Here is a 15,945-nt window from a genome sequence, read left to right as displayed (position 1 = left end):
AACTTGTTCTATTTGATCTTATTTGATCGTGCACGCCGGGTTGATAGCATTCGTCGAAACAGGGCGGACCACGTGAAAGTTGCAATCTCCCACCCCATTCCCTTATCATGTGTCTGTACAACGAATCACTTCACATTGAATGGCTCGAAGGGCCGAATGGCCTACTCCTGCACCTATTGTCTATTGTCTATTGTCAATGTAATGGCTCAATTGTAATCGTGTATTGTCTTTCCACTGGTTGGTTAGCACGCAACAAAAGCCTTTCACTGTACCTCGAAGGTGGACACAATATGATGGAGTAACTCTTCATGTCTGAAGAAGGGTCTCTCGCCCATTCCTTCTCTCCAGAGATACTGCAAGTCCCGCTGAGTTACTCCAGTATGTTGTGTCTACCTTTGCAGTTTCTTGTTCCTACATGTAATAAGAAGAGTTTTGAATAACAGATCAATCATTGAAATGTCTTTATTTCAGGCTTCAAGCAGTGCAGGGAATTTGGGCGTTCTTATTCCAGTCATTGCGGTGGTAAGTGACTTCTTGAATATCAACTAAATCATGCCAGCCCGAACATGAGAAGGTGCTTAACCTCTCCTCATCATCAATATTTAGGGTTCTAGGAGTATCTTTTATTTGAGTGATAATCCCGACGTTGGGGGAGTCCAGAACCGGGGGCCACACACAATTTAAGAATAAGGGGTAAGCCATTTAGAACGGAGATTAGGAAATGCTTTTTCACACAGAGTTGTGAGTCTGTGGAACTCTCTGCGTCAGAGTGCGGTGGAGGCAGGTTCTCTGGATGCTTTCAAGTGAGAGCTAGATAGGTTCTCTTAAAGAGGAGACAGGGGATATGGGTAGAAGGCTGGGACGGGGTACTGATTGTGGATGATCAGTCACGATCACAGTGAATGGCCGTGCTGGCTCGAAGGGCCGAATGGCCTACCCCTGCACCTATTGTCTATTGTCTAAAAAATATTTACTGATAAACACTGCTGAATTGGGGCAATATCCACACACAGGAAAGATATTTAATTTTAATTGCGACACAAATTAGAATACATTGAAACAGAAAATAGGTGCAGGAGGAGGCCATTCGGCCCTTCGAGCCAGCACCGAAACACTATAAAACTCAACCCTTTTTCATGAAATATCGCCATTTCATTTGGCTTGCTGGTGGACAAAGATGAATTGTGTACTCCAGCCCCAGTATTGAGATTTGAGGGCCTGTCCCACTTGGCGATTTTTTTCAGCGACTGTCGGCATAATTGACTGAAGGGCCGAATGGCCTACTCCTGCACCTATTGTCTATTGTTAGGTCTAAAAAATTATTGTAATTAGGCTGCCTATCGAGGGTTTAGCAATTTGAGTGCGTGCGTGAGTGCGTGGTTAGTTTTTCAGTGGGTTTGTCACTCGGCCCATGAAGAGCAGGCATTCTGTACGGTGCTCATATATAAGGAAGAGGAAGGGTCTCCTTGCTGCGAACTCATTCTGCGAGGAGAGGGGCATGAAGCCAACTGTCGTCACGGATTCTGCGGTCGTTCCTTCCTCGTTGACCGTGATTGATCCCTGGTGTTGGAACTGGGTAAGAGAAACATTGAAACACACGTGATTAAGTTAACCACAAATCATTTAAGCACTCCTCTTCACACGGGGGCAAAAAAATAGCGGCTCATGTCTGCCCAGCCGACTCCATGCCTCCAGCCGCGGAAGATGAAAGCTGGAGCTATGAGGAAGGCATTGGCTGGTTGAGCTGCTGCCTTACAGCACCAGAAACCTGGGTTCACTCCTGATCTTGGGTATGTCTATGTGGAGTTTGCAGGTTCTCCCTGTGACCGTGTGGGTTTGTTTCCTCCGGGTGATCCGGTTTCCCTCCCACACTCCAAAGGCGTGCGGGTTTGTAGGTTGATCAACGTCAACGCTGGCCAACGTTCACCCCCCGTATACTCGCGCTGCCCGACACACACTGGGGACAATTTACAATTTACAACAGCCAAATAACCTACAAAGCTGCACGTCATTGGAGTGTGGGAGGAAACCGGAGCAACCGTGGAAAACCCACGCAGGTCACAGGGAGAATGTACAGCACCCGCAGTCAGGATCGAACCTGGGTTCTCTGGCACTGTAATGGCCCAGTCCCACTTAGGCTATTTTTGTCGACTGTCATAGTCGTAGCAGGTCTCCGAAAAACCGGCGACTGGACCCCCCCCTCCGTCCCCCCCCCCACCTTCAACATAAAATTTGAAATACAATCATTGACGACAGATGGCACAATGGGCTAAGTGTTCGGCTGGCAACCGGAAGGTAGCCGGTTCGAATCCCGCTTGGAGTGCATACTGTCGTTGTGTCCTTGGGCAAGACACTTCACCCACCTTTGCCTGTGTGTGAATGTGTGTGAGCGATTGGTGGTGGTCGGAGGGGCCGTAGGCGCAGATTGGCAGCCACGCTTCCATCAGTCTGCCCCAGGGCAGCTGTGGCTACAGAAGTAGCTTACCACCACCGAGTGTGACTGAGGAGTGAATGAATAATGCGATGTAAAGCGCCTTGAGTATTCTAGAAAGGCGCTATATAAATCCCATCCATTATTATTATTATTATTACTTTAACAACAACAAAAACCGAAGTCGGCACGGGCGACAACCTACGTCACCTGGCGATAACTACGTCAGCAAACGTGTTGAAAATCCAGCGGCGACCAGAAAGACGCTACGACTCTTTGGGCGACTGAGGAGACGATTCACGACCGTACAGGCGACACCCTGGCGACCATGTGGCGAGACTAATCGCCTAAGTGGGACAGGCCCATAAGGCAACAATACCGCTGGGCCACCGTTAATAAAGGCTCATCCCAATGACCAGTTTGCCGATCTTATGTCACACTCCATCTTTGGCGAGTAGGTTTTTCCTTTAGACGACGGAAACTGGACACAATACTCTTGTGTGTGTGTGTGTGTGTGGTCTGAACCAAGCCATGTACAATTGTAATAAGATAATCTTGCATTGAAGGCCACATCCCCTTTGCCTTCGTGAATGATTCATTGTGCGATACTTTTATTATCACGTGTGACGTGTCACAGTCAGTGCACGCTTCCGCAAGAACTATAGTTTCAGTCTGACGAAGGGTCCCGACCCAAAACTTCACCCACTCCTCCTCTCCACAGATGCTGCCTGTCCCGCTGAGTTACTCCAGCAGTTTGTGTCTATCTACCGCAGGGGTCGGCAACCTGATCAGATTGGATGATGGTGCTGGCTCGAAGGGCCAAATGGCCTACTCCTGCACCTATTGTCTGTTGTCTTGTTCTGCATAGGGGCTAGGGCGCATGTCTGTGAGCGGATGGCAGGCCACATCTATCACACATGTACACGTGGATCCCGCCCCGGATGGCAGGCATCAAACCACGTGCTCACGTAGATCCCGCCCTGCGAGGACGCCACCCGGAGCACTGGCCCCTAGTTACGGGCGCTCGCCAACATGGCGTCCCTAGTTACGGGCGCTCACCAACATGGCGTCCCTAGTTACGGGCGCTCGCCAACATGGCGTCCCTAGTTACGGGCACTCACCAACATGGCGTCCCTAGTTACGGGCGCTCGCCAACATGGCGTCCCTAGTTACGGGCGCTCGGCAACATGGCGTCCCTAGTTACGGGCGCTCACCAACATGGCGTACCTACGGGCCATCGCCTTGGCTCTGTCCTGAAGGAGGTGGCTCAAGTACTCACACTCACTCATCCCCGGCCTATTGACAACCCCGATGCCGACAGTGAAGCCCAGACACAGCAGGTTGACGACCCCTGACCTACAGCTTCCTTCCTTCCGCTGTGTTGGTGTCTGTGTTAGCGATGGGGGGGTAAAAGCAGTTTCCTACCATGTTAATGACCAGATTGTCTTGAGTTGATATTCCGGTGAAGTTGGCTGTTTGTTCGAAAGGCAACGACAGACCCAGAGTCTTGAAGTACGGGACCAGGTCATACTGTTTGACCAGGTTGAATCTGGGGAGCACCACTTTTATCGTTCTGTCGGTTCAATATAAAGAGAGAATAGAGATAAATCGAAGATGGCAACATAGGGTTTAATTTACTTTAGACATACAACGCGGAAACAGGGTCTTCGGCCCCCTCCCCGGGTCCGTGCCGACCAGCGATCCCCGCACATTAACATTATCCTACGCATACTGGGGACATTTTACACTTCAACCTGCACGCCTTCGGAGTGTAAGAGGAAACCGAAGATCTCGGAGAAAACCCACGGGGAGAACGTACAAACTCCGTACAGGCAGCGCCCGTAGTCAGGATCGAACCATCGACTCTGGCGCTACAAAGGCAGCAACTCTACCGCTGCGCCACCGTGCCGCCCCTAAAACATTTTTGGGTTGTGTCTTTCACTTGGAGAGAGAAAAATAAATGTCAGGCTAATAATTAAAGGTTTAGTCGATCAGGAAATTTGAGTTTAGTTTCTGAGTTCAGTTTAGTTTATTGTCACGTGTACCGAGGTACAGTGGAAAGCTTTTGTTGCGTGCTAACCTATTTCATACTTTGTTCCTACAATGCCCACATCACCTTGAGTTAATTTAGCAGTAAAATCTAAGGAAGACACAAAATGCTGGTGGACAAAAAGTGCTGAAGAAACTCAGCGGGTGAGGCAGCATCTATGGAGCGAAGGAAATAGGCAACGTTTCTGGCCGAAACCTTTCTTCAGAAGGGTTTCGTCCGAAGAAGGGTTTCGACCCGAGACGTTGCCTATTTCCTGAGCACAAAGGGTGGACAAAAATTGCTGGAGAAACTCAGCAGACGAGGCAGCATCTATGGAGCGAAGGAAATAGGCAACGTTTCTGGTCGAAACCTTTCTTCAGAAGGGTTTCGTCCGAAGAAGGGTTTCGACCCGAGACGTTGCCTATTTCCTGAGCACAAAGGGTGGACAAAAATGCTGGAGAAACTCAGCAGACGAGGCAGCATCTATGGAGCGAAGGAATAGGTGACGTTTCGGGTCGAGACCCCGAAGGAATAGGTGACGTTTCGGGTCGAGACCCGGAAGGGTCTCAACCCGAAACGTCACCTATTCCTTTGCTCCATAGATGCTGCCTCGTCCGCTGAGTTTCTCCAGAAGTTTGTCTACCTTCGATTTTCCAGCATCTGCAGTTCCTTCGTAAATACAAAATGCTGGAGTAACTCAGCGGGACGGGCAGCATCTCTGGAAAGAAGGAATAGGTGACGTTTCGGGTCAAGACCCTTCTTCAGACCCTTCTTTAGCAGTAAAGTCTATTAGAAAGAATCTTAGATTTGATGACACTTTATTGTTAGTATCAATTCAGATGGCACCTTGGTCTCATTACACCCTGTCCCTTACACCCACAGATGCTGCCTGGTCTGCTCAATCTCTTCAGCACTAGCACAGAGAATAATATAATAGGAAATTGGAGGAGCAGCGCCTCATATTCCGTTTGGGCAGCCTGCACCCTAGTGGCATAAACATTGAATTCTCCCATTTTCGGTAGCCCTTGCTGTCTCCTCCCCTTCTCAGCTCTCCCTCGTCCCTCGGGCTCCTCCTCTTCCTTTTTCCTTTCATCTCCCCCCCCCCCCCCCCCCCCCCACCCCCAACCCTCCATCAGGGTGAAACTCAGCGGGTGCAGCAGCATCTATGGAGCGAAGGAAATAGGCAACGTTTCGGGACGAAACCCTTCCGGGTTTCGGCCCGAAACGTTGCCTATTTCCTTTTGGGTTTCGTCCTGAAACGTTCCTATTTCCTTCGCTCCATAGATGCTGATGCACCTGCTGAGTTTCTCCAGCATTTTTGTCTACCTTAGAGAATAGCATAGGCTATTATTTTTTTTTAATTTGTTAGAGATATTATTTTATTGTCCTTTGCGGGCTGCTCGCTGTGGTAAAGGGCAGTGGTTATGTTGTTTGTAACAGTCTTATTTGTAAAACCATCATCGGTCTGAAGAAGGGTCTCGACCCGAAACATCACCTCTTCCTTTCCTCCAGAGATGTTGTCTGACCCGCTGAGTTGCTCCAGCCTTTTGTGTGTGTCTACGTTACTGCTATATCTTGGGACGACAGATGGCACAATGGGCTAAGTGTTCGGCTGGCAACCGAAAGGTAGCCGGTTCGAATCCCGCTTGGAGTGCATACTGTCGTTGTGTCCTTGGGCAAGACACTTCACCCACCTTTGCCTGTGTGTGAATGTGTGTGAGTGATTGGTGGTGGTCGGAGGGGCCATAGGCGCAGATTGGCAGCCACGCTTCCGTCAGTCTGCCCCAGGGCAGCTGTGGCTACAGAAGTAGCTTACCACCACCGAGTGTGACTGAGGAGTGAATGAATAATGCGAAGTAAAGCGCCTTGAGTATTAGAAAGGCGCTATATAAATCCCATCCATTATTATTATTATTATATCAACTCAAAATGATATGGGTCGCTGGCAGCAGCTCTACCGCTGCACCACCAAGATGGTTTCCAACATCGATTTTTCTCGAACCAATTCCTTTTCTCCAAAGATGCTGCCAGACCCAATGAGTTACTCCAGCATGCTGTGCCTTTTCTTGGCGTCGACCAGCATCTGCAGTTCTTTCCTACTCGGTCGGCTGCTCTGTTCTCGGAGATTAGGGGGCGGCACGGTGGTGCAGCGGTAGAGTTGCTGCCTCACCGCGCTTACCGCGTTGGAGACCCGGGTTCGATCCTGACTACGGGTGCTGTCTGTACAGAGTTTGCACGTTCTCCCCGTGACCCTCGTGGGGTTTCTCCGAGATCTTCGGTTTCCTCCCACACTCCAAAGGCGTACAGGTATGTAGGTTAATTGGATTGGTGTAAATATAAATTGTCAATTGTGTGTGTGTGTGTAGGATAGTGTTAGTGTGCGGGGATCGCTGGTCGGCGCGGACTCGGTGGGGCCGAAGGGCCTGTTTCCGCGCTGTATCTCTAAACTAAACTAAACCTCGACGCTCTGAGCTGTAGTCGGCGTGAACGCATCGAAGGAGACAAAATGTACCTGTTAGTCATACTCTTTAACCAGCTGATCACCACCTCTGACGTCAGCTGCTTTTCGATGGTCTTCATGGCAGAGAACTTGTGGGGCAGCACGATCAGCATGCTGACATTCCCCACGTAAGGCAGCTGGAGGACGTCACACTCAAGCTTGTGGTCGGAAACCTGCGGGAAGTTTCCCCTCGTCTGCATCATCGGCACCCTCACCGAATCCTTTTCATTCAGCCAGAAAGCCCCCTTGTACGTCCTCTCGTTAAGGAACTTGGTCGCCCAATTTCCTGTTTGGCCGGAGAGAGAAAATGAGTCGAGCAATTGCACTTGACAGGAACGTTCCACTTTCAGCATCGTTTAGAGATACAGCGCGGGAAACAGGCCCTTCGGCCCATCGTGTCCGCGCCGGCCAGCGCATTAACACTACCCTACACGCACGAGGGACAATAGACAATAGGTGCAGGAGTAGGCCATTCGGCCCTTCGAGCCAGCACCGCCATTCAATGTGATCATGGCTGATCATCCCCAATCAGTACCCCGTTCCTGCCTTCTCCCCATATCCCTTGACTTTGCTATTTTTAAGAGCCCTATCTAGCTCTTGACAAATTTACATTCATTTACCAAGCCAATTAACCTACAAACCTGCACGCCTTTGGAGTGTGGGAAGAACCCCAAGGTCTCGGAGAAAACCCACGTGGGTCACGGGGAGAGAACGTACAAACTCCGCACAGACAGCACCAGTAGTCGGGATGGAACCCGGGTCTCTGGCGGTGTGAGGCAGCAACTCTACCGCTGCGCCACCGAGCCGCAATGTGTTATTTTGTGTTCTGATTTCCGAATATGGTTCCATTTTCTACACTGTATGCCGAGGTGCTCAGCGTTGGTTTAGTTGGTTATTGTTAGGCGTGGCGAGGCACGGTGAAAAGCGTTTGCTCGTGCGCTCTCTGGTCAGTGAAAAGACTCAACATGAATACAATCCAGACATCCACAACGCACAATAAAGTATAAAGAGGACACCAAGTGGTGCAAGATATATTATTGACGTCTGATTATAGATCGCTCATAGGTCCCCGATGTGGTAGATGGGAGGTCAGGACCGCGCTCTGGCTGATGAGATTTAGTCTTTGGAGATCCAGCGCGGAAACAGGCCCTTCGGCCCACTGAGTCCGTGCCGACCAGCAATCACCCCGCACACTAGCACTATCCTACACTCCAGGAACAATTATACCGAAGCCAATTATTTTATAGACAATTACTTCATCTTGTAGTAGTCCACTTTTTACAGATTATCTCACCTATGGACATATTTTGAAATGTCCCCTGAGGTCCTTGCATGTTTTAGCCAGATTATTCAAAAGAATATAGGTCTGACATTTATTTGCTGGTGTTCGTTCACAAGTGATTGGAGCAGAATTAGGCCATTAAGCACATCAAGTCTACACCGCCATTCAATCATATAACCATATAACCATATAACAATTACAGCACGGAAACAGGCCATCTCGGCCCTACAAGTCCGTGCCGAACAACTTTTTTCCCTTAGTCCCACCTGCCTGCACTCATACCATAACCCTCCATTCCCTTCTCATCCATATGCCTATCCAATTTATTTTTAAATGATACCAACGAACCTGCCGCCACCACTTCCACTGGAAGCTCATTCCACACCGCTACCACTCTCATGTGTAGGAAGGAACTGCAGATGCTGGTTTACACCGAAGATAGACAGAAAATGCTGGAGTAACTCAGAGGGACAGGCAGCATCTTTGGATAGAAGGAATGGGTTACATTGTGGGTCAAAACCCTTCTTCAAACTTCTTCTTGAGATGAGCCTTCTGAAAATAATACACAGTTATGGACATAGTTCTTCCCCAAGATGGCGCCCAATGTAGGCGACTATTTGGGTACTAGCCACAGAAACAGAACTACAAGCTCACATTTCAATCGCTGCACACTCTTCAATCTCCACTCCTGCAGCAACCTTTCCCACTTTAACTATGACCAGTAAACGTCTCCTATGATCACTGTGGAATTCTCTGCCTCTTAGGGGGGTGGAGGCCGGTTCTCTGGATGCTTTCAAGAGAGAGCTGGATAGGGCTCTTGAAGACAGCGGAGTCAGGGGATATGGGGAGAAGGCAGGAACTGATTGTGGATGATCAGCAATGATCATCACATTGAATGGCGGTGCTGGCTCGAAGGGCCGAATGGCCTACTCCTGCACCTATTGTCTATTGTCTATTTGGTTCATTGTGTCAATCAATCAACCTTTATTGTCATCTTGCAAAGCAACAGTTGTACAGTGCAAAATGAGAAGACGTTTCCCAGGGAATACCGGAGCATCGCACATGAAACTTAAAACATTTCACACATAATAACAGTAAAAACAATCCAGTCCCTGATGAAACAGTATAGATTAAAAGATTGTCTATTGACTATTGGAACGGGTGAATGTTTCGGGTCCAGACCCTTCCTAAGTGCATCTGATCTGTGAGTTAACGAGTTTACCTTTCAAGTACAAGCAGTTGAGAATCATGATGAGCGTGTGTGGGTCTAGGGTGTCGACGGCTTCTTTGATCAGTCCTTGGGTCAGCTTCTGGATGCGTTGGTTGATTTTGCCGACCAGGGCGGGGTTGGAGAAGTTGACCGACTGGGCCTCGGCAAAGTAGTAGGTCTTCATGCTGTGGGTGAAGTTGCCGAGGACCTGGGATCCCTGTCGCACGAACAGGCCGTTCACCCCCCGCAGGATGTAGCCGAAGTTGTGGCGGAAGAGGCGGTGGGTCAGCCGGCGGAAGAGGTTGTGGACCGTCATGGTGTCGTACTTGACGCTGGCGTTCACAAAGTCGGCAAAGCCCAGGGCGTGGAACAGCTGGTGGTGGGTCTCCCCCCTGGCGCCGAGAGAGACCATGCCCAGCGTGGTGGAGATGCCGACGGGAGCCAACAGTATGTTCTCCAGCGGGCCCACTTCGTTCCGTATGCTCCGGTACAGACCGAAGGCAAAGTTGCCGTTGACCATGTTCAAGCGCTGGATCCTGGTTCTGCCGTGGAACAGCTTCAGCAATTTGGCTCTCCTGGCCACCGGGTCCAGAGGCTCAAGTTGTGCGTCCGTCACCGGCTCCTCGATCTCGTCAATCGTGTCGATGTAGTCATCGTCGTCCTCGGCAAACAAGGAATTAAAGTCCAGGTAGTCGTCGTCCTCCATGTCTGGGAGGTCTTGAGTCAACGTGTTGTCCTCGTGCAGTTGCAGCTGGATGCTCTCGGTGTGGGGGCCTTCAGCGTCCACATTGGACCGCGGTTCAAGCAGGATATCCGTGGGCTCTGGCTCTGGCTCAAAATGCCCGGCCAATGGCTTAATGCCGCAAAACGTAGGCAACGGGACGAGGAAAACGCACAGCGTGAGGAACAAGAGCCGCATGTTGGAGAGGTTTATTCCTGTTGGCCAAACGAGAGATATTAGACGGAAGAAGGGTTTCGGCCCGAAACGTTGCCTATTTCATTCGCTCCATAGATGCTGCTGCACCCGCTGAGTTTCACCAGCATTTTTGTCTACCTCTGTTAAGTCAAACTAGGAGACACCATTTTGTAGCCTCTTTGCCAACCCAGCCAGTCTGTTATGTGGGTTCAAGAGGGTTTGAATACAAAAGAAGAGATGTAATGCTGAGGCTTCGTAAAGCACCAGTCAGACTGCTTTTGGAGTATTGCGAGCTGTTTTGAGCCCCAGTTTTGAGGAAGAATATGCTGGCATTGGAGAGGGTCCAGAGGAGATTTCGGAGAATGATCCCAGGAATGATTGGGTCAACGTTTGACGGCTTTGGGCCTGTATTCACAGTTTCTTAAAGGACGAGGAGGGACCTCATTGAAACTTACTGAATAGTGAAAGGCCTGGATAGAATGAATGTGGAGATGTTTCCACTGGTGGGTCTAGGACCAGGGGCCATAGCCTCCGAATTAAAGGACGTGCCTTTAGGAAGGACATTCTTGCTATTGAGGGAGTGCAGCGTAGGTTTACAAGATTAATTCCTGGGATGGCGGGACTGTCATATGCAGAGAGAATGGAGGGGCTGGGCTTGTATACTTTAGAAGAATGAGGGGGGATCTTATTGAAACATATAAGATTAGTAAGGGTTTGGACACGCTAGAGGCGGGAAACATGTTCCAGATGTTGGGGGAGTCCAGAACCAGGGGCCACAGTTTAAGAATAAGGGGTAGGCCATTTAGAACGGTGGTAAGGAAACACTTTTTCACACAGAGAGTTGTGAGTTTGTGGAATTCTTTGCCTCAGGTGGAGGCCGGTTCTCTGGATACTTTCAAGAGAGAGCGAGACAGGGCTCTTGAAGAAAGCGGAGTCAGTGGATATGGGGAGAAGGCAGGAACGGGGTACTGATTGGAGATGATCAGCCATGATCACATTGCTGGCTCGAAGGACCGAATGGCCTACTCCTGCACCTATTGTCTATTGTCTAAAGGAGATGAGGAGGAATTTCTGTAGCCAGAGGATGGTGAATCTGTGAAATTGCCATGGATGGCTGTGGAGGCCATCAAAGGATGTTTTTAAGGTGGAATTTGACTGATTCTTGATTGGTAATGCCCCTGTCCCACTTAGGAACCCTGAACGGAAACCTCTGGAGTCTTTGCGCCCCACCCAAGGTTTCCGTGCGGTTCCCGAAGGTTTTTGTCAGTCTCCCTACCTGCTTCCACTACCTGCAACCTCCGGGAACCGCACGGAGCCCTTGGGTGGGGCGCAAAGTCTCCAGAGGATTCCGTTCAGGTTTCCTAAGTGGGACGGGGGCATAAAGGTATCGGGTTATGGGGAGAAGCCAGGAGAATGGGGTTGAGAGGGAGAGAGATAGATCAGCTGTGATTGAATGGCGGAATAACGTTGATGGGCCGAATGGCATAATTCTACTTCTAGAACATATAGAAACATAGAAAATCGGTGCAGGAGTAGGCCATTTGGCCCTTCGAGCCTGCACCGCCATTCAATGTGATCATGGCTGATCATCCAACTCAGTATCCTGTACCTGCCTTCTCTCCACACCCCCTGATACCTTTAGCCACAAGGGCCACATCTAACTCCCTCTTAAATATAGTCAACTACCTTCTGTGGCAGAGAATTCCACAGATTCACCACTCCCTGTGTGAAAAATGTTTTTCTCATCTCGGTCCTAAAAGACTTCCCCCTTATCCTTAAACTGTGACCCCTTGTTCTGGACTTCCCCAACATCGGGAACAATCTTCCTGCATCTAGCCTGTCCAACCCCGTATGGACATGAACATCACTCTGAAGGCTGATGTTTATGAAGCCTGCGTTCGATATATTTGTGTAGTTGCCATTCTTTTGCCTTTCCAAAGGTCTTTGAACTTTAAACCATAAGGTTTATAATTAACCGCACCAACCGCTGCAAAGAACAGCACTGAAATCAGTATGTCGACCATTTTATGACATGGTTTGAAATACAACGTGAAATGTTTGTCCTGAAATTTGAGCAGTAATGAAATACTGAAGTAAGGGGCCCAGTTAAGTCAAACTCTTTGTTTAAGAAGGAACTGCAGATGCGGGAAAATCGAAGGTAGACAAAAATGCTGGAGAAACTCAGCGGGTGCAGCAGCATCTATGGAGCGAAGGAAATAGGCAACGTTTCGGGACGAAACCCAAAAGGAAATAGGCAACGTTTCGGGCCGAAACCCGGAAGGGTTTCGTCCCGAAACGTTGCCTATTTCCTTTGCTCCATAGATGCTGCTGCACCCGCTGAGTTTCACCAGCATTTTTGTCCACCTCTGTTAAGTCAAACTAGGAGACACCATTTTGGAGCCTCTTTGCCAACCCAGCCAGTCTGTTATGTGGAGACTGAAAGACAAACGTATTCATAAATCGATTTCAAAAACGGAAAGAGAAGCACTGGAAATAGTATGAATGGGCGTCAATCGTGGCTAACTCGTCAAAGATTCCTGACGAGAAAAATGTGGTCGCACTGACAGCACGGCAACGTGCGCTTGGTTTAGTTCAAGATTAGTTTAGAGATACAGCGCGGAAACGGAACCTTCTAACCCACCGAGCCCGCACCGACCAGCGATCCCCGCACACTAACACTACCCCACACACACACACACACACACACACACACACACACACACGAGGGACAATTTTACACTCATACCAATTAACCGACGTACCTGCACGTCTTTGGAGTGCGGGAGGCAACCAAAGATCTCGGAGAAAACCCCGCGCAGGTCACGGGGTGAACGTGCAAACTCCGTACAGACAGCGCCCGTGGTCAGGATCGAACCCGGGGTCTCCGGCAGTAACTCGACTGCTATGCCGGCTTGAGCAGCACAAAAGTCTTTTTCCACAATTACAAAAATTGGATATACTTTTATAGAATGATAACTGTGAATGTACAGAGTCTTTTACCCAGAGTAGGGGAGTTGTGAACCAGGAGACATAGGTTTACGGTGAGAGGGGAAGGATTTAACCGAGGGGAAAAGGTTTTTCACTCCAACTCCAGCGATGTACACGTTTGTAGGTTAATTGGCTTCGGTGAAAATTGTAAATTGTCCCTAGTGTGTAGGATCGTGCTAGTGTAGTGGGATCGCCGACCGGTGCGGTCTCGATGGGCCGAAGGGCCTGCTTCCACACTTTATCTCTAAACTAAATTAGACATTTTTATTCAGAGGGTGGTGGGTCTATGGAATGAACTGTTGGAGGAGGTGAATGATGTCGGTACTATACAATAGGTACAATAACAGAACTTAAGAGACATTTGGACAGGCACGTGGATTGGAAGGGTTTCAAGGGATATGGACCAAATGCGGGCAAATGGAATTAGCTTAGATGGGACATCTTGTTTGGCATCGATGAATTGGGCTGATGGGCCTGTATCTGTGCTGTGTGACACCATAACTCCCATATGTCATTGTATTAAGGAATGCCTCTCAATCTTGTTAGGATCATAAGTGACAGTAGTAGAATCAGGCCCTTCGGCCCATCAAGTCTATGCCACCATTCAACCATGGCTGATCACAGGGCCGCGCCTTTTAAAAAAAAAAAAGAAAAACTGTATTTACTGTACCACTCTACTGCTTTTTCTTAAAATTGCTGGGTTTTTTTTCCTTTTTCCTTCCGCCCACAATGTTTAATATGAAAAAGAATATGTGATTCTGTTACATTCTGTTTGTTTGTTTGTTTGTCTTTTTGCACAAAGTCCGCGAGCATTGCCACTTTTCATTTCACTGCACATCTCATCTGTGTATGTGACGAATAAACTTGACTTGTTCTATCTCTCCCTCCTAACCACATTCTCCTGCCTTCTCCCCATTACCTCTGACAACCGTACTCTAGTGTGCCCTTGTATTTAAAAAAATGCATTGAGATTTTCGCTGAATCTGCTCTTCAAACAGGAGCGGTCCCAGTAATGCACGAAGTACACTCTCCTCGTGATCTTTGCTGTGACAACGGACCACTTCCAATTTCAGTAACACTCGCATTATTAGATGTGACACCGCGGATTATTATTTTTTGTTAACGATCTTAAATAGATTCTGATTAAACAGTTTGCCGTATGCTTACCTGCGGGCACCAGTGTGGAATGGCAGTCTTGTGCCGTTGAATCAGCAGGCAATGTGTTTTTCACAAACTTTGCACTTTAACATCTGTCCTGTTGTCATTCTGCATTGATTCGTGAAAGAGCAAACAAGCCCAAATTAAACATTTGAGGACATTTGTTGGGAAAGACTGTTGCAATAAGTCACTTCAGATTGTGGTTGTGATCTGCATTCAGATCTATTCTGGTTTTAAAATATTGCATGGTTTATTTTGTTTCAGCTTAGAGCGTTTTACAGATTTTAATTAAACGTTCACCAAACTGTGATCTTGTTCTGTGTTGGGGGGGTGGGGGGGGGAAACATTTGAGAATCAACTTTCTGTTGGTGTAAAGTAAACCACATTGAAATCGGTAAAGGTTACATGCTTAATAGAAACATAGAAAATAGGTGCAGGAGTAGGCCATTCGGCCCTTCGAGCCTGCACCGCCATTCGATATGATCATGGCTGATCATCCAACTCAGTATCCCATCCCTGCCTTCTCTCCATACCCCCTGATCCCTTTAGCCACAAGGGCCACATCTAACTCCCTCTTAAATATAGCCAATGAACTGTGGCCTCAACTACCTTCTGGCCTCAACTACCCAATCAAAGGTAGACAAAAATGCTGGCGAAACCCAGCGGGTCAGGCAGCATCTGCGGAGAGAGGGAATGGGTGACGTTTCGAGTCGAGACCCTTCTTCAGACCGAAAAGTCACCCATTCCTTTTCTCCAGAGATGCTGCCTGACCCGCTGAGTTACTCCAGCAATTTGCATCTACTTTCGATTTAGACCAGCATCTGCGGTTCTTTCCTACATAGGACAGGAACAGGCACTTCAGCCCATGAGGCCTCTACTAACCATGACGCCAATTTAAACCGTGCATCTCCTACGCAAGGTCCATGTTTCTCCATCCACCGCCTTCGTTTACCAAAAGCCTCAAAACAAATAGTTACTGTCGGCAGTCTACAAGGACGTTCGGAACGAGATTTTTTTTTTAGTTTAGTTTAGAGATACAGCGCGGAAACAGGCCCTTCGGCCCACCCGGCCCGCGTCGACCAGCGATCCCCGCACACTAACACTATCCTACACCCACTAGGGGCGATGTTTACATTTACCAAGCCAATTAACCTAAAAACCTGTTCGCCTTTTGGAATGTGGGAAGAAACCGAAGATCTCGGAGTAAGCCCAGGCAGGTCACGGGGAGAACGTACAAACTCCGTACAGACAGCGCCCGTAGTCGGGATCGAACCCGAGCCTCCGGCGTTGCATTCGCTGTAAGGCGGGAACTCTACCGCTGCGCCGATATTCATGAACATGTAGATTAATTTAATTTATTTTATTGTCACGTGTACCGAGGTGTAGTGAAAAGATTTTTGTTGCGAGCTAACCAGTCATTGGAAAGACTAC

General features: G+C 48.8%; 2 protein-coding genes across 4 annotated transcripts in view; one reads left to right on the top strand and one right to left on the bottom strand.

Annotated features, from left to right (window-relative positions):
• Nucleotides 1–15,945, top strand: part of pi4ka (phosphatidylinositol 4-kinase alpha) — a 122,486-nt gene that overhangs the window by 36,430 nt on the left and 70,111 nt on the right. For both annotated transcript variants that reach the window (XM_033043823.1, XM_033043824.1), the window contains exon 19: nt 472–522. In XM_033043823.1, the coding sequence (XP_032899714.1) occupies nt 472–522 (51 nt within the window). The remainder of the gene's footprint in view (nt 1–471; nt 523–15,945) is intronic.
• On the bottom strand, nt 447–14,749 carry serpind1 (serpin family D member 1). Of its 2 annotated transcripts, none has more exons than XM_033043825.1 (5): nt 14,524–14,749; nt 9,465–10,388; nt 6,973–7,246; nt 3,857–4,004; nt 447–1,572 (listed from the first exon to the last, which is right to left on the bottom strand). In XM_033043825.1, exons 2-5 carry the CDS (start codon nt 10,369–10,371, stop codon nt 1,381–1,383), a joined length of 1,521 nt encoding a protein of 506 aa, XP_032899716.1. In that variant the 5' UTR covers nt 10,372–10,388; nt 14,524–14,749; the 3' UTR covers nt 447–1,380. The 2 variants fall into 2 exon arrangements, with proteins under 2 accessions (XP_032899716.1, XP_032899718.1); XM_033043827.1 differs by lacking the exon at nt 14,524–14,749 and adding an exon at nt 11,645–11,665.

Source organism: Amblyraja radiata, chromosome 25 (assembly GCF_010909765.2).
Source record: "Amblyraja radiata isolate CabotCenter1 chromosome 25, sAmbRad1.1.pri, whole genome shotgun sequence".
Classification (NCBI taxonomy): Eukaryota; Metazoa; Chordata; class Chondrichthyes; order Rajiformes; family Rajidae; genus Amblyraja; species Amblyraja radiata.
This window is presented reverse-complemented; position numbering and strand designations above follow the sequence as displayed.